Genomic DNA, 26,544 nt, shown 5'->3' with positions numbered 1-26,544 from the left:
ACATACTCCCCATTTCAGCCTGATGGTGCCATAATATGAAGGTCAATCGTACCGTTTATCGGGAAAAGGTAACTCAAGGTTTGAATGTAGGTGAAGTTTACTAATTGACTATTTTATTGTTTATCATTTCTAAAGTAAGGACATTCAACCCAAAGTCCCTTCGAGTAGTTTTACACGAATTTCAAAAGCAAACCAGTTTATGAAATTATTTTTAAGTTAATGCGTATGAATCAAAGTTTTTACACAAAAAACGTAGAATACAGCATGAATATAATTGAGACCTTTATTTTAATATATATATCCAGTGAAGTTTAATTAAATGTGAGTTTTATTTAAATGGTTCAGAAAAAGTACTTATTTTCATGGCAAATATCCTGAGATTTATTTCATTCGTCGTTTTGCTCCACCGTTAAACACCCTGGATAAAGATACAAGTTTATCATCTAATCATCTCTTCTACATAAACTGACTCGAATATTTAGAACAGATCCCTTAGGCAAAAATGTAGTCTAATAATAGCATTTCAATAATAGTGACGAATAACAATATATATGCATGGAATATTTCGAAATACATATTTAATTTTCATTGAATTTCTACAATACATAAAAAACAAACTGTAATTGCAAATAATAACTTGGATGTTGAAGAGAATATTCTACAAAGATAAACATTTCAAAGGGAAATTTGGAAACTCAAAGAGGAGAGAAGGATTGCAAAAACCAGCAAATGAGCTTGAAATTAAATAAATGAGTGATTTTTTTATATATTGTTAATGATAAAGAATTAAAACAATGTTTAACTAAACAAAAGTAGAATTATTATCTAAACCAGAGAACATTTATTTAGTAAGTGAAATTTCATAGAATTGATAATCCTTATCTGTGAAGGTCGTATCTAAAACTTAAACTTTAAAGTCTGTTGTTGAAGTTTTGCGTCCAATACTTTACTATGTTTGGTTAAATAGAAAAAATTAACAAGGATTACAGTAAGTTTTTTGGTTGTATTCTTCATCATTATACATTCAGAAGTTTCGTTTACTCGTCAAATTGTTAGTAACTAAGCTTTTCTTACATATTCTTTTATTATTAATACCACGATATGATTAGTGAAAGATATAGCTAAAGATATTCTTTTAGACTGTTAAGTTAATGAATATCTTCGTGAACTTTAACAGTAAAAATATAATGAACCATCAAATCTGAGTTTCGTAATTCAAAGATTCTAGCAGTTTCGAAATCAGAAAGACAGTAAGAAAGATAAACTGCTGCTTACGATTGTCGGCCATGGTTGTATACATATTTTTGTTACACTTATAAGAGTCTTTTGGTAAAATTATTCGTATCAATGTTACGCTATAAAAATGAAAAGCAACAACATACTTTTAGTAGAAAACAAATTAATACTTGGTGTTACTTATGATATATTTTTACAGGTTTGGAGAAAAAGAGTTTAGCATCACTACTATATTCTTCTTAATAATAAAGTAGCTTGGAACTATCGAAGTAAAGAGATATACATTTGGTTTAACGTTGAAGACACAGGATATTATTATTAGTTGCTCTTCTACCCTATTACACAACTTCAATTATATTTCAAAATGTTAGTAATATTACCGCATGCTGCTACTTATCTGGAACTTTTTAAAAGAGAAAATACCTTTTGTGAAGGATAAATTCTTATTTTGTGAATATGTATGACCGGGAAACAATTGTCACACTGTGATAAAAATCAAACTCTGAAAATCATTGTTTGAGGTGATTTAAGAAGAGATACAGAAAGCCAGGCTAAAACACGAACCTAAACATTGGAACTTCGCACGAATAGCAAAGATTTCTTCCTTTTAAATAATACAAAATTCATTTTTCATTAGTTTTTTGAAAGACTTTATTTTCACAAAATTTCAAATTTATAAATAGAAGTTACTTTGTAGGAGAAGCATGTGTCGAGTGGCTAATTAACTGTTTGTACATAAGTTTAGGTTGTATGCTAATGTTGGTCATAATTCCATATTAATGTTTATAGCACAAATAAAACGAAAGTAATAGTTTCTCAAATGTTATTACCATTGATATGCTTTACCCTTTAGCACAGACTTTTGTGCAACACAAATTTCAAAAAAAGAACATATATTTTTGTTGACATATTATACATAAGACAAATCTTGTGAACAGCTAAACTTTGACATTTTCAAACATATCCCATACTAGAAGAACGCAATACCTGTAATACATTTAATTTTTATAACTAATAATATTTGAAAACAGTTACTAAAATATCTCGCAAGAAATAGTTGGGTAATCATAGTGCATTAAACGAAATATGTTCTAATATAATTATTTAATTATTTTTTTTAAAACAAACTTCTATCCACGCTAACACCAATGATTGAAAACAATTCTGTGCGAAGTTGTTGCAACATTTTGAATTAAATAAGTGGATAAGAATTAATTGCTAACAGTTTCAACAACTATATATAATGTTTACATAGCCTGTTATACCCGATTTCAGATAACTCATCCACTTTCAAGAGAATTGATTAGTAGCTCTATTAGTGTTTCTTACTGATCTCACAGCTTACGTCGGGAATTTTGTTGATGCCTATATAAATTCCCTTGTGACTATGTGTATATTTTTATTATGTCAAAGTTGTCAACGTGTTTCGGCCTCAAATTTTACAAGAGCTTAATTTCGTGATAGTACCTAATGGCCAAACAATGGAAACTCTTATCTAACACTAATTTAATGATCCAAGGTAAAACGCAATATTCTGTTCTGAGGAAATCTTACTACAGATTGTTTTATACACTTTGTTTTGTGCTTGGATAAAAACCGTAATAACATAAAAATGAATGAATGAAAAACCTGTTAATTTTAAACTTCTAAGCCGAGCAGTGAACACTCATTAAATATAAATTTCACTTATAATGCCGAGAGAAACTGAGTTTTTCAAATGAATCCTTTATTTATGAAATTTTCGATAAATAATAAATCAATTTTCTATGGTAATAACAGTGGGATTTTGATTTAAATGTCAGAAACTTTTTAAAAACTTAATAAATATTTAAACCCTCTCTCTCTTCTACTATAATTATAACCATGTATAATACTGATGTAACACACCTGACTCTAGTTTAACAATTAATACACTTAATATTCTAATTAATAAAACAAACACAAGCAGCAACAAAACATGATAAAGTCAACAAATAAATTATAATTCATACTTTTGTATGAGCTGGGTTGGGCGTGTTCTTCATGTGATCTACCAAGTATCTATTAACACATATCATGATTAGAGTATGCATGACACTGTTGAAGGGCACGTTAAAATAGAGACTTTATTGCCTTATTTTCTGCAGTGTCATTAAAGTTAGTATAATTGCTAAAGATCCTGATAATCTGGATTCTCTATTACAATAGTCCAGGTTACAAGTACATATTCTCCTCTTCCAGGCGATCTTATTTGTAACTTCGCAATTCTTTGTTATTTGGATGTCTCCAGAAACACAGTTTCTTCTCCAATGTTCCAGGTTACCTAAGAATGAAAAGTAATTAATTAGATAAGAAAATGTTTGAAAGGAATGGTTTTATACCGTATAAACTCTAACGTATCAAACATACGATAGTGAAGTCCCAAGTAATGCAAACTTTTGAACAGAGAAAACGAGATCTATTGCTGCAACTTAAACGTTTAACATACTTTTATTCGTGAAACCAATCAGTGATCTAAAACTTGGGCTAAAAAGATTTAAATATTTCTTTGCTGTGACAACAAAATAGTACAACTAGCAAACTTGTTTTAGGTTTATGAATAAAGCTTTTAGACACCAAAATGTATAAAAAACATTCAAATTAGTTTCATTAATGCGTCACTCATTCTTTGTTTCGTGACATGAGACGTGAAACGTTTTAGTGTGAGTGAAACAAACAAATCTATTAAATACAAAGCTTATTTTAAGAAAGATCAGTGAATGAACAGGTCAATATAAATTCAGTTATAAAACTCAAATGTAGTAACTTTATCTGTAATTTACCTGGTAATTAAATACAAGGTGCATTTTTATGTATGTAATAAATATTCATACAGTTACGTACTTTTAAAACGAAAGTTGTATGATATTGTACCAATAAATTAATAAGCGGTTGTTTGATTGGAAATGAAAAGGAAAATTAATTATTAACAATAGAAAAGATAGAAATGGTTCATTTACAGTATTTAATAGTCGAGAATAACACTTTATTGTACTGGCTGTTTTCTACCCACAGTAGTTACAGCAACAGACGCCAGACAGTTACTGATTCCGTTGACAATGGCTGAGAGTTCTTGATTTTATATTTAGATTAACAATCGCTTTGGGTACAAATATGAGTAGGACGGAAGTATTCTGATGCTATGGTTTCATTTTTTATTACCTTTGGCGATGTAAAGGAAGGTGAAAACCAGAATACAGAAACATTATTGTTATTATGTAACCGAAATTAACTATTTTATTTAGAAATTAACAGTGCTGTCACATCATTCTCTCAAAACATACGAGAAACAACAATATCAGACCCCACTGCCGAATAGCAACGATGGTATAATGATAAGTTTTGTCTAATCACACTCTCGTTACTATGCGTTCATACATCTTGACTTGTGTTTTTAAAACTACACTGGTTCTGCATCCTCAGAAGAGTGCTGCCGATATAACAAGAACACTGAAGTAAATGATGGCTTCCAGCTGGGAACTGTAGTAAAAGCGAACGTATCCAAATATGTGTAACAAAACCTCAGAAAAATATTTAGAAGAGAAGAAAATGTTCAACCACTACATTATATGCTTTGTTTGGTATGTGTTTTGATAGAGTTGCTTTATTTATATATATATATATTCTCTAATTTGTACTTATACAACCTATATTATCACAGAAATGAGAGTGCAAAAATAGTTCGAAACACCAAGAAAATAAATAAATTTTGATTAAAGTTTGGACTAAACGTTTTTATAGAAAACCAGAACATTAAGTACAACTACTGGTTTGATCTTTGTCATTCACACTCTTTATAATCTGAAAATGATATTTATATTCAGAATGAGAGACAAACCATTAGTCATCTATCCAGCTGGATTAATTAGAAATTCAAATTTTTGTATTTTTTTTGGTTGAGTAGTCCATTAACACTTATTTGCAATTATATTACGGATGAAAGTGACAGCTTTGAATCGTAAACTATAAGTGTAAAGTGTGAAATTGTGGATATAAAGCCTAAATTTGTCTGTCTTGAAGTTTTCTCTGGACCTTTAAAGTTACTAGAAATAATCTTGTAAATACATAATACTGCAGTAAATACGTTTGACAGTAGATGCTGTGTGCAGAGGTTAATCAATTTACAACAGCTTGCATATTGAATAAGACATCAGTACTGGCGAAAGGGCGTGATGTGGCAGATCTAGTGTGATTGACATATTATAACATGGTTTACTTTAGTTTTCCTCTTAAGTTGAACAGCCTCTGACGTGAAACTACATCGATTGAAAGCTCCAACTTTTTAATATCAACTGAGTTGAAATTTGATGACTTACAAGTGCAGATGATGCCTCCAAGTCTGGGATGATTACATTACACGGTTTATTGACGTAAATTGTCCTTTTTCATCATTATAAAAGTACGCCTATCGCGAAATGTTAATGTTCCAATGTTGAACTATGCTGATAAGGGACAGATGTGATTTATGCAGAAAAGAAATTCTTGTGTTGCTCAAACTGATCTTTTGAAGTCATCGTTTACGTATGGATGGAAAATGCTAGAAAACGTACAAAATTGGCTTCTGTGTGTTTTTTTTAATTTTCCCACATTAAAAACTGTACAGTGATGGTTGAGGAAGGGGTTGTAAAACCTAGGCAGTCATCTTTTTGGTTTTACTGCAGATCGTGAACACCTTCTGTATCATTTACTTACACTCTCTTATTTCACAAGGAAAATAAATTTCTATATAAAAAAACAAACAAATAAGACTTTTGGGTGATTTTGTAAAAAAAAATTGCCTCTTATACGCTCATAAAGTACCAAAATGCTAGTTAGTTTAGTTTCTATATATTAATCTAATATTTCTTCCTCCTATTAATATTTCTATATATAAACATTCATTTCCTCCTAATAAAATACAAGTACTTCATCAACTATCTGGCAGTCTGTCATGGACTGGTGGTTAGTGTTCTCGACTCAGAACATGCAAGTTGTGAAATCGAATTCCGTCACAGAACATGGTCGCCTATTCGACCGTGGGGAAGTTATAATGTAACGGAAAAAAGTATCCAAAGAGTTAATATTGGGAGGTTTGGACCAGTTTCCTTCTCGCTAGTCTATTAGTTAAAAATTAAGAACGTTTACGAATTTAAACCTCCAATAACTTTGAACGAAAATTAACAAACAAATTTTACCATTGGAATCCCACTGAACAAATGTCTCACAACCATGGTCACATTCATGACTGTACACTTTCTGCCCATTGAAATTGTTGTCTGTGCAACGATCTGTCTGGTTGTTCCTATCATTTGGACTCCAGCTGCAAATGTAACATTGGGTAGCAAAGCCTGGAATACGGAACCAGTCTGAAAATTAAATTATCTTTTGGGGTAACAAATTGAAAATATCTATACACGAAGTACTATAATCTTTCTTCTTTCCTTAAGAAAACTAAATTTATACACCAAAATTAGAAAACAACTTTCTATCGATACTACCAATTTATATTCTGTAAACAAATTTCTTCGAAACTCTTAAAGATTTTCACTGATGATCTTGCATACATTCACACAGATGTTTAAAATGAACTTGACTGTTTTATCCACTTCAATGAACAAATACGAAAGATGTAACGGAAAGACAAATATTAAGAATATGAATTATATTTTTTCATTGCTTAATCAACAAAACCAAATTATTTATGAATTAAAGGAGACATGATAATATGACTTTAGAAATTATAATTATAATCAACTAGAAACTATAATTCATCATCCTTAACGCAGAAACATCAGATATTTTATGTAACAGAACATACCATTTAGATACACATAACATTAACGCAATGAGTATAACCTTTTCACAACATAAAAAAAAACTTGACCCTTGTATTTTAATTATTATTAGTCTGTTTTGCTTTATAATAATAGCTTATTTTATTTTGCTTTTATTAACATTAGATTAACTTAAATAATTTTAACAATTTTCTCTTCACTGTGACGTTGAATATCTTTAAACTGTTGATAAGCATGTCCACTCTCTGTTATGCTTGTACTTGAAATTATGGTCGTTGTTACAGTAGAAATTATCGATCGTGAAACCAACAAACAAGACAGAACCAATTTACAATAATAATTATTCACAAGTTTATTATATAACAATAACAATAATTTTACAATGACAGGCGGTTAGGTCTCTGCGGAAGATACTAACTTTACACCAACCTTAGCAACATTTATATACTATCATACAGCTCTAGAAACTTCTAAACTGTAAAATCTTCTGTACGTGTATGTCATCACATCCTTTCTGAAATGCTCGATTCTAGTAAGTTCGCTGACCTCCAATCTGCATTACAGAAAGTTTCGGCACTTTATAGATTTCTAGGTCTAAGTCACGAATGTTCCAAAATATTCAATAAGTATTCTGTAGTTCGGGAATATTCAGTAAGAATTAATCAAATTAATTATCCAAAGGATTCTGACGAGGTTTGTTTGGCTTTTACATTCTGACCAGTGTAACGGATTTACTATTATATATATATTTTAATATCGATGTTTCTTTAAGTTGAATTTATATTCAGAAATGTGCATAACTTATACCATTAAATGTGTATGGCAAAATTCTTGCACGTTCTCTAAAGTTGTAGAAGATTCTAGAGTATAAGAATCAACAATATATGTGTGTACGTAAACACTAGTGTATCATAAGTATTGTTGTGCGGGCTACAATTTTTTAGAAACTTTCCTCATGCGTATAAATATAACGAACGCGACACACCAAAAGACATGCGACAGTACGTAGTGATTTACTATAACTGATATGCTATAAACCTCGGCAGTTATAAATGCTTATTAATCGCGAACTTCAGATATTTGACCAGAAACATTTATAGATGTTGAACAATACAAACCATTTAACTTCAATGGATTCACGTCTGACATTAACATTTTTGAGAAAACATTACATAGCTTCATCGGTGGAGAAACTCGACGTGTGATTTGTTTGTTTGTTTGTTTTGGAATTTCGCACAAAGCTCCTCGAGGGCTATCTGTGCTAGCCGTCCCTAATTTAGCAGTGTAAGACTAGAGGGAAGGCAGCTAGTCATCACCACCCACCGCCAACTCTTGGGCTACTCTTTTACCAACGAATAGTGGGATTGACCGCAACACCATACACCCCCACGGCTGGGAGGGCGAGCATGTTTAGCGCGACGCGGGCGCGAACCCGCGACCCTCGGATTACGAGTCGCACGCCTTACGCGCTCGGCCAGATCCCCATTTAAGTGAATTGTATCTACATCAACTCGAAATTAATTCACCCTTCGTGAATTCTCATTAATATATCAAGGAAGTCCTAAACCAGATAGAAGCCTCAATATTATTTGTAAGTTTGTAAAACTTTTGTATATAGATCGTTATTTGTAATTACCGCTATTTTAAATTTATTATTGTCTGTGTATTAAAATATTTTCATATTAAAAAGAAATTGTATGTATGAATCTTGTTGGCACACATCATAAATTGGGATATATATTAACCATTATTAAACTTCCAAATATAAATTTACGTACAATCATTACAGTATTATTAACACTACTATATAACACCATGAAAATTAAAATGGTTAGAATTATAGATCTATAATAAGCAAAATGCAAGGACTACGTATATATTTATGCTCGTGACAGCCTCATTAGGTGTATTTAAATCGTGTGTTATGTTACTAACATACTCAATAATACTACGTTAACATTAGCTAAGCGAAGTTTTACTGTATTTTAGCTATTTATAATCTTAAGTTTTAATTTTGATACTTAAAGCATATTGTTTAACTCCAGTACTTGCAGAATGCGTCTTTTTAAACGAGGTATGTTAATTAATTCGGACTTCTAGTTGACAAAGTTTCTCATTTTCTATAATATATGTGTGTTTTTCTTATATAAAGCAAAACTGTCTGTTTGTCTATCTGTCTGGGGTAACATGTTGTGTGAAACTAGTTGAGCCAACTTCGATGAAATTTTGAAGAAATCTTGGGTGTACCCTTTTCCAAATGCTAATGGTTTGATTTTGGGAGATTTTTCAGTTTTGCTCCTTCCTGCCGCGAATAAGATCTCAATTGAGCGACGATAGAAGAATACAAAAAGTCGACAATAAAAGAAAAGGAAGTTTAATTTCATGCGAAATACAGATACTTTTGCATCATACGAAATATTCGTGTACTACAGCTCAAAATAGTGGAATATGGAGTAACATTACATTTTAAACTCTGCATTGCTAAGTACATTTGTTAGCATGTTTATGTTTCTCAGACAGCAAAGCAAGTGAAAGAAGAACTTGACTCGCTTAAATATTTATCGACTAAGATTAGGATACAAATAAATTTTTTGATGTTCTTCTTGGCAATGCTTTTTATATTAGGATTGATGAATGTGGAAACAAATCAAAATAGATTAAGTAGAAAAATATCTTGAAACGTATTTAATTATTACATGTTTTCACTTCTTATTTAAATATTAAGAGGAACCTGATTGCTGAAAGATAATATTCTTTTTAATATATATGTGTTTTAAGAAATCATTACGAATTTCACAACAAAATTATATCATACATTTTGCAGTTAGCATATTAAAAGCTAGCGAGCTTTTTTTTTTAAATTAGAAAAGGAAAATTTTCTGTCATTTTAAAGTATTTAAAACATTTTAAAAGATTGTTTACATGCCTTATTTATTGATGAATCATATCATAATTAATATCCATATCTGGCTAACCTGAACATCAGAGAGTGATGTCTAGATTTGAATAAAGATGAAAGTAGTAAGTACCTTGCATCACGAGTGACATTAGCGCCATCACTTTTAAAGAGCTACACTTGTCCATCCAGCTTATATAGTTTCCTGTATCCCTATGAAAGAAAATAAAAATGAGTACTATAATATATATACGTGGTGCTTGAACTAAATAATGTGTTAATTCTACGAGTAGAAAAAAATCAAGACTTAATAATATGGTATTTCTTTATACTTTTTAGCTGAAATTAGATTTATCTTATTCTTACACTACATTTTTTATTAATGTGATCCAAATATTATCTTACACTCCTCTCCTTCTCGAAAACCCTTAAGAGACTGGATAAAGAACGTCTATATTATTGGATACAAAAACATAATGGTTTCAGAATAACATGTTGGTATTTTAAGCATTCAAACGTTCTTATATATGCAAACTGTTCTTTAGAAATGTTAGACGTGTCATATAGCCTATACTAGCTTAGGGGAAAATCTGAAGGGTTATAACACTAAAACAATGAGTTCTATATCCCTTGGTCAGCACAACAACAGATAATCCATTGTGTAGCTATGTGTTTAATGAGAAACATATCTTATAGGGTTGATACTTTTACGAAGACGATAAAAATACATCATATTCCAACTGAGAAAGAAAGTTTTGTAATAAAGTTTAAAAACACGATAATATCAAAAATGTTTTTAATTATTAAAATTTTGGCATTGTTTCAGATTTAAACAGCATTGCTAAAACCTGAAAAAATTAGTTCAGAATACTTTAACAATATGAGAACTTATGTGAGTAAACAAAACAAAGTTACGAAGAACATATTGAAAGGGTAATAACGGAATGTAAACAAAACGTTTGGCAAACATATGTCCAGTAATAATGTTAAGAGAAAACATTACAATGAAAAACTTAAATATAAGTACAAACTTCTTCATCTTTAAATATAATAATATTAATAATATAAAGATACCTTGGGAATCTCCAAGTGATAAGATTAGTGACAGCATAAAAAAAGTTGATATTATTTAGTATTTGGCGATCAAGAAACCTTTGATTTAAGTGACCTGGAACTAGGAGTGATCCAAACATCTGCTTCAGTCAATTTAAAATAACATGAACCAAGTAGGAAAAATACTTCGAAATTATGGGTGAAACATTTCTTGGACAGTAAAATGGAGACGTAAAAGTAGGGACTTTGTTTAGAAAGAGTTAATAATTTGGGATGAGAATTAAAGATTTAGGTATAAACCTAGTAATTTATGTAAAGATTAGGCTCATTGAATTTGTTAATAGCCTCAACACAAGCCTTAAAACCCGCTTTTGTAACAATCAAATGGTTCTTAAATTACCAAAGTGTGTGCCATAGACACTTGGAAAACTTTCTTTAATAAAAAGTTCGTAATCTCTGGTCCGAAATGAAGAATTTTAAAATTTTCCAGAAGAATGAAGTGGTTATTACTCTCACTGTGTAACTTGATACAAGATTAGTTAGCTTACATCCGCTTTTTCTTGTATTTGTAAGTAACGTGTACTTTTACTAGCACAGGTAACTTTAGAGCTATCACAAAAAAATATTTATGAACGACACAGAGGTGAAGATTAGTTTAAATTTTAAATATTTTTTGAATTCTGAATCTTGTCTTTGATACTAAAAGTGAGCTTAAACCAGTCATTATCGAGAAATTTAAATAATAGAACAAAGTTAAAACACCTCAATAATGAATAGCTTTAGCTTACCTTCAAGCATCAGGAATATCTTCAACGGACTTCAAGATATTTGAGAAACAGTAAACCACTTTTGTATAGATATGTCCTACAGCTTCGCCTGATACAACTTTTATATAGCCTATCTTACACCTCCGCAACTCCGTTTTACCGAAAATACACAAAAATAGTTTACTGGTTTACTTCTCAGTCCTATTGTATTCATTCCTACATACTTGTTAATTATATTGTACCTGCATTAATTTCAATAAGTTATAATGAATTTACTATTAAAGTCTCTCTTCTTCTGATCAAGAAATGTCAAAATTTCTTAATGCAAGACAGTGTGTTAGTCTTGATATTCAGCTTTTAGTTCACTAACATCCCACTAGATGAAATAATTCAAATAATTATTATTCCCAAACAATGATGACATGTATTGGTAACTTTAACAGACAAATATTGAAAAAGTTGTTTGTTTGTTTTTTTAAATTCCCTCTCAAATATAATCACTTCATTTTTACTGATCAGTTTAAACATAGCCCACCCTGGGTTCGACCCTTGCCAATATTACGAATTTCAGTGTCATATTTAATTTCCTTCTTCTGCTTTTCCGTTTGGCATGGGACGCCGTCCTTATCACGTGTGGCCCTATTCCACTCATATCAATTCATTGCCAAGTCTTCTGCAATTCATGTCTCTTACGTAACCCCTTTAATCCTGTCTTTCCAATGCTTTATTGGACATCTCCGTCTTCTTTTGCCGGACAGTGGAAACTCTAATGTTTTCCTTATTGCTTGTTTTTTTCTCTTCATGTGACCGAACCACTTCCTCAGCCTTACTTCTCTTGTTCTTTTTTCGAATTCCAAAGACTCCTTAATATCCTTTAAACTGGATTAGAGAACTTGTAGGCTATCGATAGCTCCTTACGAAGCTGTAATAGCGAAATATTGAGGTAATAAACTTACATTATGGAGACAGTTCACGGTTTTATTTATATTTATTATCAAATACATTTCTGCTGCACGTCTCATTGTAAAGTTAGCTACATTCTCACCATTTAAATCTTGTTCTTCCTAAACTTTTGGTTATACTAAAACTTCTTACTTAATAGTTAACATCATTTGTGTAGTTAAAATATATGAACTAACTTTTTGAAGTTTTAACGTTGGTGGTGAAATTTGAAAGAAATTCGAAACGTCCATAACGAAATATTTTGTTTTGTTATTAATGAGTTTTAATGGTTCGTATTCTATGTTGAAATAGTTTTAGTGGTTAATTACAAAGCATATACATCTAGTAATGCATCTGGTTGGGTAATCTATAAAAGTGCTTTAAATGTAGTGTATGGATTCAAACAATTCTTCGTCCTCCTTACGTAAAATAATGATAAAGATTCAAACTTGGAACAGAATAAATGTTTTGTTTTTAATTGGGTGTCTTATTAAACAATAAACAAAAATGTGACAACCAATCTGTAGCAAAATAAATGCAAAATTTCTTTTGATTTTTTGTTAAGACAAAACTGCTGAAACAAGTAATTTATTTTTCATGACTTATCTAATGTAATACGTCATGCATAAAATTCGGTTTAAAGTATTAATTCCAGTGTTCCCCGTTGGTACAGAGGTATGTCTCCGGATTTACAACACTAAAATTAGAGGTTCGGTTCCCCTTGGCGGGCTCAGTAGATAGCTTTACGTGACTTTGTTATAAGAAAACATTAATTCCAGTGATGCCTGCAAATAGAGGTTTTCTTCTTATTAACATGCACGTGTCCTGCTACTCTGAATTTAACAAACAAGATGTCTAATAACAAAGCTACACTCTGTTTCTCCAATAAAGGTTAAATACTTATGGAAAATTGAACTAACATTCTTTATGAAAGATGTATTTGAATGACGCTAATTCTTAATTAAGTATATTTTAAACACAAGAGAGATGTTTTTTCATCATTTAATTATAAACTGTGTTCTCTGGTCATGCAACAGAAGAGCCAGTAATATTTTAATATAATATAATTTACCAAAAGTTAATGATAGTATACGATACAAGTATAAGGAAACAAAACATCTCTAAGTAAAAAAAGCTGTGTAGGGATGAATACCAAGCTCCAGGAAAGAATAAGAAAATGGGGATGGAAATGAACGTATTGGATAATGATCACATAGTAACATATTTAATACATTCAAATACTTACAGTTGTATGTTGTACAATAAGCCAAAATGTGTGACAACCTCAGAGATGAAATGACATATTTTTTTTAAACTAATTAATCTAGATTCTTTATTCACTACAATAAATGCTTATAAATCTATGACTTTTTTGGACATAGAGTAAAAAAAACAAACTTGTGAAGCACATATAAAAAGGTAACCCAAAGTATAGTCAATATTGCAATTAATCATCCTACTAATTACTACTGGATATTCCTGTGTATTTCAAATGTGAAACAATAGATTTCTTCCAATTGTTTTGTTTGATCTTTAACAGTACTTTATTAGGAATAAACAAATCGACATAATGCAATTTATTATATGAATCCTACCAGCAGTTTATACATAAATGACTCAGTAGTTTGAAGATGTTTTGATCTGGTATTGTTATAAATGTACTTTTTATGTGCCTCAATAAGTACAGCGTAATATTCTACCAAACACTTTAAATGATGAAATATAGTGAACTTAAATGAAAATATTTATATACCAGATGTGGTACATGTTATATTAGAAGCACTGATTTACACACAATAGAAAAATGTGTCCGTATGTCCGTTTATATCAACAGATACAGACCATTTTTGGTAGGACATTGAGGAACAATATTCTACATACGTCTACCAGGTTTCTTGAAAATATGAACATTTTTGACTGAGTTATAGAACAAAAGTAGTGTAAAAACTGGTTCCCATGTTGACATATAAGGATATTTTAGTTTTCGTAACCTTGCTGTGACCTTCACCCTCCAAGAACTATTCACTTCTAAGATGGACCATAATCTAAATGTAGATAAATTTTCGAAGAAGTTCATTAAGTCTTTTTCGAGAGTACTTACTGACAGACTTACAAACAAACACAGAGGAAGAAACATAACCTAGTGCAACTCGAGTTACGGAGGAAGAATAAGCAATATATATACATACACACCCTTGTGTACGTTGTTTCCTAAGTAAATGACACGTTTACTTTACAGTGCTGTCTTTTAACACATTCTATTAAAACGAAAGAGAGAAGCTGTTCTGTCTAAATGCTCATCTTTACTATCTTGTGTATATGAACCATCATGTACGTCACGTGAGTCGGAACTACTTTTGTTATACTTTCAAAGAATGAGGACACACTTCCTTAGTTTTATGGGAAGAGCGTATTTGAGTTACAGCGAATACTGTTCATCGAAAGTGGGTTATTCTGGAAGTGTTTAATAAAACTAAAGTGTCTTCCCGTTTGACCTTTCTATAGGCTGAAACCTTTTCCTAAATGATTACTACGAACAGTTTATGTTATTGAGTCAATCTCTAGGCAAAGCTTCTGTTTTTCCTTTTTAATACAAAGCGCGCCTAAGAAAACAAACAGGCAGCGTTGCTTTTATGTATTAGATTCATAATAAATTTTATTAAAAATATTGTTACTGATGTTGATTTTTTCAAATAACTTTCATTAAATGCATTTATTTATTTTAAAATAAAAGTTATCAAAGTGAATGGCTAAACTTTTATGGCTAAACTAAGACTATCCACCGCCGTTTCTAATTCTGAGCACTCTACCACTCACAACTCACATTAAGGAATTAATTGTTATTGTTATACCACACTCCACAAAATTTTAAGTTCGAGGAATATTTTGTAATATCGCGTGAATTTGAACCTAACATGCCAGCTTTAAAATTCAGAGCTTTACATAGGGTCATCCCGCTCTCAAAGAAATAGCTAAATATTGATTTAAATGGATACGTTAGCGAACAGTTTTAAATTACTGGAAATCGTTTAGTTTGCAACTGTTCATGTATTACACGTTTTTTACAAGGATCTGATTTATGGAGTTAAGCAATTAAAGCTAAAGGAAAGAAAAAAACTACATTTTTTGCAGAAATGTTTTAACATTTATGATGCAGACAGAGTTCTTCAAATAATGCTCATGAATCTCAGTAGACATATGATACCTTCCTCTAGAGGTGCAGCAGTATGTCTGCGGTTCTACAATGTTAAAATCCGGGTTTCAATATCAGTGGTGGGCAGATCCCAAATAGCCCATTGTGTGTCTTTGTGCTTAACTTCAAACAAAGTTATACCATGCTTTATAAGAAGTGTTATGTGTTTTGTGACTTTGGTGAAATATTCTCATTGCCCTAAAGCTTTGAAACAAGATTTCACCTTATGTGTTAAAATGTCTTTTTGTTTTACTGATGATATGCACCATTGCATCATGTCGTTAGCGAAATATTTCTATTTGCAATACTAACGGGGAAAAACATTATAAAATGCATACAAAAATCTAAGACCAAACATCTGAGAAAAAGCCATTTTCTCGTTAATTCTGTCTTAGTATCCAACGATATAATAAAACAGTTAACAGCTCGACTAAAACGTGATCCATTCCATTTGGTGACAACTGATTTGAGTAGGACATTTTGCGACGTGCCTGTAATTGATTTATGGAGTGTTGATTCTATTATGTTATCAGAATTAGATGTTTCTTGTATTAGCGGCTTGTGTGAAACCGTGCATTTGAGCATACCATATTGTCCTATGCCATTAGATTCTTCCTGTCTCATTGGAGTGTGTAGCTAACACATCTTTTGAATATTGAATTAACACGAGGATTCACAGAGAATGTCATTGATAAAAAAAATGACTGTAGTTTGTATTGTTATGTATTAGTAGTAAAACAAATTATTTATTTTTAGAAAAATACATATATATAGACATAGACAGATGTACTGCGAAATCAATTCATCAAAGAATGTAGAAGTAGTTTGACGAAAGAATTACGATACATATAACTAATACGGAAAGGAATCAGTGAAGGACGTCTGTCGCAAATAAGTAGACTATGCGTTCTCTACATTCATATACAAATTTTCAAAATTTGTCATTATGTACTATTTTTACACTATGTTTGTAACTAATGTTCTTAAATGCCTTTCACTTTAGCTGCCCATTGTACGATTTCATTCTCTCAGAGTAGCATTTTTTCTCGTAGAAAAAAAAGTTGTAAGGTCCCCTATAGAAAGTGTAGTACGTTTTGGTTTAGTTTTTGTAAATCACAAAGTTACACAATGGACTATTTGTGCTATGTTCTCCACCTGGTTTTTAAAGCTGTAAGTTTGTAGACTTGCTACTGAGTCTCTAGAGAGCGTACGTTAAGTTGCAAAGATATACTTTTCTTGTTGGCCAGGTGACCACTGGTAACAATGACCTCTCTTGTGTTTATTTTGAAATGACTAATCACGTTTGTAATGCTAGCATTAAAGATTTGAGTAATTAAGTGAGAATTATTCAGTCTATAACGCGATCAAGATAATTACAGTTTTGAATCTAACACCATTAAGTTTGCACTAACTCTCCAATAAACATTTAACTATACATTTACTTATTTTGAATTTTCAGTCTTTATTCATTTATTGGATTTCACTAGTAAGAGAGCATATAATTACTCCAGTAATTTCCAATTTCCCAGTCATTAATCGGACCTGTCTTGACACTATGTTTGGAATCAGTCTTGCCTAAAACTAAAAGGAAAGGTTTGGTGTTGAGACTACAGGATATTTTATTTAATCTAACTTGTATATGCTTTTTCTTAAACTCTTTTATTCAAATTTTAAAATCTTTATTTGAATGAAATGATATTCTCTAGAGTGTGAAGGACCTATGAGAAAAAGGTAGAGTTAATCCCTGAAAAGATGTGATTGTATGACAGGAATGCAACACAGAAAGGTCCATAACTTCTCTCCTTGCTGTTGCATACTCAGGAAGATGAATCTGGTGCATACAAATGACTAACCGAGTTCCTTCCCCCAAATGAGTGACTTCATTATGAGGAAGGCATGAACAGCTGATAGATACTGTGGTGGTATAATGCATATGTTGATCTTCATAGGACTTCCAAGTCTCTGTTAACCAAGACATCCCACCCTAACTCTATGAGAGAGTAATAAAAAAGACTGAGATGAAGTTGACACATACAATCTACTACTAATGAGGGAGACAGTTAATACCCAATGGTGAGGACGATGATTCATGGGTCATTCGTCAGTCTAAGTCAGGAGATATTTTTTTAGAACAACCATAGGTTATGGAGAAGTCTGGGATTGAGCAGATCTGACGGATGAGTTACCAAAAGTAACTTCTCATTCTACACCCCTGAATCCACGATTTACTACTTCTACGAAACTTAGGGTCTTTGTAAATGCTTACTACTATTTACACATGATACCATTGACATATCAGTGGGGCGTTACTTGAAATATCATAAGAGAAAACTAATGATGCTCTTACGGTTTTTACAAACTAATTAATCTAGATTGTTTATGAACTATAATTATCTATTAGTCATAGAATAAAAACTTGTAAAGCACATAAAAATGTAAGGGTTCAGCCAAGAAATATCAGTATATTGATCAAATAGTCTCACATACTTATTTGACTGTTCATGATGAACCAGAAGAGGAAGCACCGAATCTAGAGGTAAATGACAGTTCTGAGTTTTGGTTGAGAAGTTGATAACCTCTTGACTGATACAACCAAGATTAAATCTGATGACTCAACATAAGTTAGACCAACTTATTAATTTAAACTTAATGAGACCAAAGAGTTTGACAATTCTTGCTTTCCGAGCTAGGTAATAATGCTTAAGAGTAATAAATGGTTGAAACGTTTCTGTCTGAAAAGATGTAAGAATCCTTGCTTTCAGGACCAGCAAGTGATACACACTATGCGGTGTATATGTATAAGTTACAATGTATAATGTTTTCTTGATTATCAAAGTTATGATTGCTGGTGTCAGTATATGTAGTGTTTAAAACATTGAAAGTTTGCTCAACTGATGAGAGGAACTGTTTCAACATCACGTATTACTTTCAGTCATTGAGTTTTCTCCTTTTTTATGTGGAGTTTTTCTCACTCCTTGATTAACACGTGATTGAAAGTTTTCACACCTGAAGTGAGAGCAGCAGGACATATGTCGCATATAAACATAATATATATGTGCTACTATCCTTTATCAATATAATTATTTTCAAAATTTGTTATTTTTTGTTTTTGGCCACAAGTTGGTCAGAAATGTGTTAAGTTCCTTTCACTTTAGCTGCCCATACATGATGTCATGAATTCATGTGTTGCAAATGAATCAGTCATCATAACTGAAACCTAGATCTGTGTTTTTTAGTAACTTCCTCAGTTTGGAAAGGGCAAGCTATTATGACTAACGCCTTACTCATATGAGCATTTAAAAAAAAAATAAATTCCATACTTCTGGAAATATCGGATATCAAAATTAATGTTAACCATAGAAACAAATTAATGTGCATTAACTTTTTTACTTTCATCAGAAACAACCAGGAAAACTTTGGATTTATGAGTCATTAATGTTAATCACAGGTGCTGAAAAATAAACTTATTTTTTCATAAAAATATGACGAGATCATAGTGCATAGCTTTGCCACTAGGAGAGCACCATTAAAGACGCGTTGCTTGTTCGCGGTAACAGACAGCCTTGATGGATGATTAACTTATTATTATTACAGTAATTGTAATAGTGCACTTTCTCTAACGTGCAGTCATGATTCATATAATGTATGTCTCATCAATCCTTTGCCCTACACCTGAAGCATCCAATCAGAGCGCAGGATTAACTATTCAGTTCTTTGACAAATACTTCGTATAAAATAATTATATAATAATTCTTAAAATTATGCAGTTAATAGAAATGGTCATCTCTTTATCCAGCTAGCTAAATCTGGAATTTCTTTTCGAAAAGGTTATAACATAAATCAGAATTTCATAGAAAATCAGCTAAATTCAGTTTTAGATATTTAAGGTAATCATATATAAAACAATTTTCTAGACTTCAGTGTGTTTTTTAGTCTGAAATAAAGCCAAATTACACAAAATAAAAACTCTTAAAAACATTAAAACTCTTCTATGTCAACTAAACACTTCTGTTTCATTTTGCTATTATTTAAGCATAAGCTTTTGTCATTTCATATTTTGATTAATGAGCTATTATTGTTATGCCTATCTCAGGTATCGAAACTCGAGTTCTAGCGTTATATACCGCTGTGTCACTGAGAAGCTTTCAAGTTTTTTATTCCTTTCATTGAACATAGCACAAAGAAAAATATTTACTCTATTTTATTGTACATGTTATATTTACTTAATAACAATTACAATTTATCAGAATTCTGGTTTATGGATAAAGTCATACATGTGTCTACGTTCTTACCTTACAGTGGCTGATGTACGAGCTCTACGGCTTATGTGCAAAGATATCAGGGTTCGATATCTATGATGGTCTCAGCATAATACCCAATACTGTAAAATTGCGTTTAAACATAAATATCTTATACATAGGTATGTTAATTTCAAAATTTCTCTTTATAAAAGAGAATGAAACACAAATGATTAAAAAGCCATTAAAATTTAGTTCGTATCTATATTTATGTATATATGTGGTTCTACAAGTAATGAAAAATTTGAAAAAATAGTGATTTAGGGATAGTTATCACCATTAGATTCCATCAAGGAACATAGGCCGCAATCGCTTGCGGATTCTTCAACAAGTATTTAAGTGAGTAGGTTGTTAGCCCACTGCACCGAGCCGTCCCTAATTTAGCAGTGTAAGACTAGAGGGAAGGCAGCTAGTCATCACCACCCACCGCCAACTCTTGGGCTACTCTTTTACCAACGAATAGTTGGATTGACCGTAACATTATAACGCCCCCACGGCTGAAAGGGCGAGCATGTTTGGCGCGACCGGGATGCGAACCCGCGACCCTTAGATTACAAGTCACACACCTTAACACGCTTGGCCATGCCGGGCCAACAAGTAGGAAGAAAAGGTTCTACGCAAGACATATGTCTTGAGATACAAAATACAATTACTTTTTATGAGTACCTGGCTGTCTGTGTATTTATATATCGTAAATATTCAAATAGTTACCATTTCATTGGAGCTAATTGAGTTATATATTGCTGAGATCGACAGTAAAGTTACATAAGAGTAAAATAGTTTCACAAACCACTGCTTAAAAACCTACAGATTTTAGGTTGTGGAGCAGAATATTTTCTATCAAAATTTTGAAATGAAAACATTTAGTTTGTAAAGTTGAGTATGTTTTATTAACTTCATTTCTTAAGTTTGTTTGTTTGTTTTTGAAATTCGCACAAAGCTACTCGAGGGCTATCTGTGCTAGCCGTCCCTAATTTAGAAGTGTAAGACTAGAGGGAAGGCAGCTAGTCATCACCACCCACCGCCAACTCTTGGGCTACTCTTTTACCAACGAATAGTGGGATTGACCGTCACATTATAACGCCCCCACGGCTGAAAGGGCGAGCATGTTTGGCGCGATGGGGATGCGAACTCGCGACCCTTAGATTACGAGTCGCACGCCTTAACGCGCTAGGCCACCATCATTTCTTAAGTACGGTATTAGTATTGCGTAGGGGTGAACCGGGAAAAAATAGCCACCGCTTATTATGTATTGCTCATTATAGTCTCAAATCTGTTTTATAACAATCCAAGAGATTTTTATAAACACGTACTTCTTGATGACGAGAAATCTACTTGAAATAAAATGTATCTCAGAACGGCTGGTATGTGTATTAACACTAACTTTTATTGGTAAGGAGAGAACAACGTTTCGAGCTACCTTCATCCTCAAGATTTCAAGAATCTATAAAGACCTTCAGATTAGTCAAAAACATCGCTAAAGTATAGAATCTGTGAGTACAATTACAGGTAAATGTTATGATTCTGACGTCAGAAGGGTTAGCTCACCAATGTTTGAAGTTGTTGTGATGATTTACGTACCAAAATGATACATTTTAACTTCGGGAGTGTAGAAACACGGCGTTTCACTAAGTTTACCACATGATGTCCATCAAGACAACTCATCACGCCAGGTTAAAACTACTACTTTCAAAGCGACTGCTATTCATTAATACTGATTATTAAAAAAATGATAGGGAAACAAGTAATAAAAAATATCCACAAAAGTAAGAATGACGTAGGGATGTAAGAAATATAGCAATAAGGTAGGTATTTATATAAAATAACTATATAAGTAGCCACTGAGTCAAAGTTACAAACTTATGAGAATTGTAAGACTATATAGAATTATTCATTTTAAATGCCTTTTTCTCCAAACCCGAATTCAAGCAAAGGAAAGGAATTCACCACTTAATTATAGATAAAACTTTTCTTTGGAAAGATTTGGTTACTTATGTAGTGATTTTTGTATGATTTTGTGTATTTATCCGTACGGTATTTCTGTATTTTTAGGTATTGCTATCCCTAGATCGGGCCTGGCATGGCCTAGCACGTAAGGCGTGCGACTCGTAATCCGAGGGTCGCGATAGCACAGATAGCCCTCGAGTAGCTTTGTGCGAAATTCCAAAACAAACAAACAAATCTTCCTACTTGTCTAATTTTAATTCAGTTATGTGGAAAGGTCCCCTCGTAGGACATCAGTAGGTTTATCAACTTACAACACTAAAATCCAAGATTTGTTTCACTGTAGCAAATACTCTGATGTAGCTTTGCTTTAAAACAAAGTGTCAGACGGCCACTTAAAATGATGCAAGTGTTCTATAAACAATGAATATATTAAGTCACGAATATCTGCTGATACATCTGCTTATTTGTAGTAAGAAGAATATTATATTTTACACCTAACTCCTATTAAATGTAAACATTTCAAGAATTTTTATTAACTAATACACAGGCAGCCTTTTTTGTTGTTGTTGATACGTTTCTAATAAAATATGATATACGCTAGAATTTTGATCTATCAGAGATAACAGTTTTTACCAATATTGCCCACCAATGGAGCAGTAGTGAATCTGTGGATGTATACTGCTAGAAACTGGATTTCGATCCCATGGTAGGGAAAGCACAGACAGCCTTTCGTATAGCTATATGTTGAACAACAACAATGTCCTCTGATCTATATCAGGTGAGAAGAAGTGTGACGACTCTTACAGCGAAGACTGACAATTACAGTAAGTGAAAATAACGTCTACAATTGGTTGTAAACATTTTCGTAATTGAATAACGATCGTTCCAGTGATTAAATAATGAAAGTCAAGGTAATGTACAAATGGAAATAAATAATGTTGCTACTTGTGCACACACAAAAATTAGTTTTCTCTTTGATAACATTCGCTGAGCTGTATTAATGTTTCACAATACATTTTACTTCTGTCCGAGTTTGTTTAACCTTCAATTAGACTAGGTTTGCTTCTATCAGGAGTGCTTGTCCAATATAAAAAAACTGCACCATTAGAGAGGAATTTTAGCGATTATTTCCTAATATGGCGTCGTATTCATGTTGGCCTAAATAATTGCTATTAGTTTGTGAGACATGTTCTCAACTTAGATTCATCAATCTTATAATATAATGTGATGACGAGAAACCCACTTGTTGAGAAATTTATATGCAAAAACGGCTCGTTTGGGCTGAGAAAACACTTTACATAGAAGGTCGAAACGTTGTTCGCTCTTCTATGTAAAGTGTTTTCTCAGCCCAAACGAGCCGTTTTTGCATATAATATAATGTGTTTCTTTTGTTGTTTTAATGATGGGTTTGTTGCTGAAGACTGGATGACAGTTAACTGTCCTCTATTTCGATAAATTCTTCTAGGTGGTCCTAGGCATGTTTAGTAGCTTTAAGATCTGAGACACAAATAAACAATTTCAGGTCTTTGATAATTTTACTTCAATACAAGACATGAAGCATGCATGTTTTATACAAAGGTGTATTACATAGACCTCTGAGTGTGTGATACTACACGTATAGGCTCGGCATGGCCAAGCGTGTTAAGGCGTGCGACTCGTAATCTAAGGGTCGCGGGTTCGCATCCCCATCGCGCCAAACATGCTCGCCCTTTCAGCCGTGAGGGCGTTATAATGTGAAGGTCAATCGCACTGTTCGTTGGTAAAACAGTAGCCCAAGAGTTGGCGATGGGTGGTGATGACTAGCTGCCTTCCCTCTAGTCTTACACTGCTAAATTAGGGACGACTAGCACAGATAGCTCTCGAGTAGCTTTGTGCAAAATTCAAAAACAAACAAACTACGCGTATATGTTTTTTTATTACGTGCATTATTATGAATACAGTTTTGTGTGATATAGTTTCTGATTCACTGATCACTGGTGCTATAGCTGTATGCCCCCCGCTAGTACAGCGGTATGTCTTCGGATTTACAACGCTAAAATCAGGGGTTCGATTCCCCTCGGTGGGCTCAGCAGATAGCCCGATATGGCTTTGCTATAAGAAAAACACACACACATGCTATAGCTGTACAAATGGTTTTGTTAAAGTCACTATACTAACGCTTACTTTTTATATAGTCTCTAAATACCTAATGCTACAGATATACCGAGAGTTGACTATGTTATGTCAAAACAAAATATAATAAGTAATTAGAAAGCTACATGACTAAAATAGCTGAAACTATGTAATGATGTACCAAAACTACATTTAGACATTATTTTTCAGTTTTGCAAATAGTTTGATGCTACCGTACTTTGATTGCCTTGGAAAATGGTATATGTCAGCTCGTTCCCACGAAAAATATTTATACAGTGAAATGTTCAAATCGACGATTTAAAACTCCAAAACGAGGTATGTCTCTTAATGGAATTGAAGAAGAAAGGATACGGATCAGTTTGGAGTATAAGGACGATACAGGGAGTGACAAGCAACACGTGGTAAACAAAGTGTAAAGTCGTGTAACAGTGAGAGCCCACTAACACAAACGTTGGTGACAAAACCATCCATGTACTTCAGTAACAATACGCAACATAAAGAAGAATAAATAACCTTTGTCTGGAAAGATGCTAAAAGGGTTCACGAATGTTTTAGTTAGCATTCCCATTCAATCGTTTTATACATAATAGAACCGGAGAATGAAACATACAATTGTGTTATTCCATGAGAGAGAAATGCTATTCACATCACCAACTTATGCATGGTCATCATGCAGGTCACTGGACTCAACAACATTGTCTTTAATGACATATTGAAGCTCTAAAATGATTTTGATGTACACTTACTCAACCTCTGCGAAAGTTAGACTTCGTTGTTTGCACTATTACATATACTTATGTGCATCTGAAAATCAGATGTGACGGTAGAATTGTATAATGTGGTATCGTAACAAGCACTGTTATATATACATTTATGCAGAATTTACACTCTGTATGTTTGATATTAGAGGTATTGAAATGTTTCGCTACATTGCATGGTATACTTTCTCACTGTTAGTAATAAAAATAATTTAATGGCTTTACTAGTCTCGTTTAAGTTTAATTTACTTCTGTTTATGTTCTTATAGATTTTAAGTCGTTTACATATTTACCCTGAGTTATAATTTAGAAACTATTTCATCTGAAGCCAGCATACTATTTTACGACATGTTTTGATTTAAATTTGACGATAGTTGGATCTTTACTCTAAGGATTTTACAGTAGATTCTATTATCCCAGACCTACTTCAATATATACATCTTTAGCCATTTACTATTTTTCTGTATTTTACCTTTAAGTTTAAAAAAAAATCACTAATTCTAACGGGTAGTTTCATAACACACATCTATTTTTTTGAATAGATACCCTTCTTATAAGTCTTTTTTAACTTTAAAACGCAGTCTTCCTAAATAAGCTACAATGATAGCCAGCTTTATTATTTGTTTGTTTTTGAAGTTCGGGCAAACCTATACAAGAACTATCTATGCTAGCCGCCCCTAATTTAGCAGTGTAAGAGTAGAATGAAAAACAGCTAGTCATCACCACCCATCGTTAACTCTTGGGTTACTTTTTTCCAGTTAACAGTGGAAATGGCTTGACAATCACATTATAACGTCCCCACGGCTAGAAAGGCGGGCACGTTTGGTATGACTGAGATTCAAACCCGAGACCCTCAGATTACGAGGCGCGCACCCCTAACAAATTGACCATCCTGGGCAACAAGCTTTATATCTTAAACAATTGATATTAGGGACATCTGTACCTGAACCGCATGTACGCATAAGCAGTTGTTTAATTTAATAATCCAAATAATTTATTTCAAAATATCAGTGACTGGTAAAAAAATTTATGAAAAGAAATATTTAAAACTAAGTAAATGAAAGCACTCGGAGAATTTTTTTTTGGCATTTGTAGTTCCCAATTTCGAATTTAGTGATTCTCTGTGTGAAGCATATTGAAATAATTCTTCATGAGAACAGACGTACAACACACGAGCTATGTATGGGGTGTTTTAAAAATAGTTGTTATTACACTCAATCGTACAACATAAATTACTATTTTTTTGTATTTGTACTACTTAACGGTGTATGTGAGGAAGTAATTCACATTTTACCACTTAAGCTGTTATCTTTTCCTGTGAGGTATTTTTTCAAAGGGAAACGTTTGTTAAATCATTTTGCACTAAATGTATTTTCATCACTACGTACGGCCCGGCATGGCCAAGTGTGTTAAGGCGTACGACTCGTAATCTGAGGGTCGCGGGTTTGCATCCCCTTCGTGCCAAACATGCTCACTCTTTCAGCCGTGGGGGCGTTATAATGTAACGGTCAATCCCACTATTCGTTGCT

At 32.4% G+C, this 26,544-nt stretch overlaps 1 protein-coding gene across 2 annotated transcripts in view; it reads right to left on the bottom strand.

The window, feature by feature from the left end:
* Nucleotides 1-269: 269 nt before the first annotated feature.
* Nucleotides 270-26,544, bottom strand: part of LOC143253033 (uncharacterized) — a 39,554-nt gene continuing 13,279 nt past the window's right edge. Inside the window, exons 2-4 of one of the 2 annotated variants that reach the window (XM_076506121.1) lie at nt 10,058-10,137; nt 6,429-6,599; nt 270-3,538 (exon numbers count right to left, since the gene is read on the bottom strand). In XM_076506121.1, the coding sequence (XP_076362236.1) occupies nt 3,342-3,538; nt 6,429-6,599; nt 10,058-10,112 (423 nt within the window). In that variant the 5' untranslated portion in view covers nt 10,113-10,137 and the 3' untranslated portion in view covers nt 270-3,341. The remainder of the gene's footprint in view (nt 3,539-6,428; nt 6,600-10,057; nt 10,138-26,544) is intronic. The other variant, XM_076506122.1, reaches the window with a different exon arrangement.

Source organism: Tachypleus tridentatus, chromosome 6 (genome assembly GCF_004210375.1).
Source record: "Tachypleus tridentatus isolate NWPU-2018 chromosome 6, ASM421037v1, whole genome shotgun sequence".
In the NCBI taxonomy this organism is placed as follows: domain Eukaryota; kingdom Metazoa; phylum Arthropoda; class Merostomata; order Xiphosura; family Limulidae; genus Tachypleus; species Tachypleus tridentatus.
Note: the sequence above shows the minus strand (reverse complement) of the source record. Positions and strands in the feature narration are given on the sequence as shown.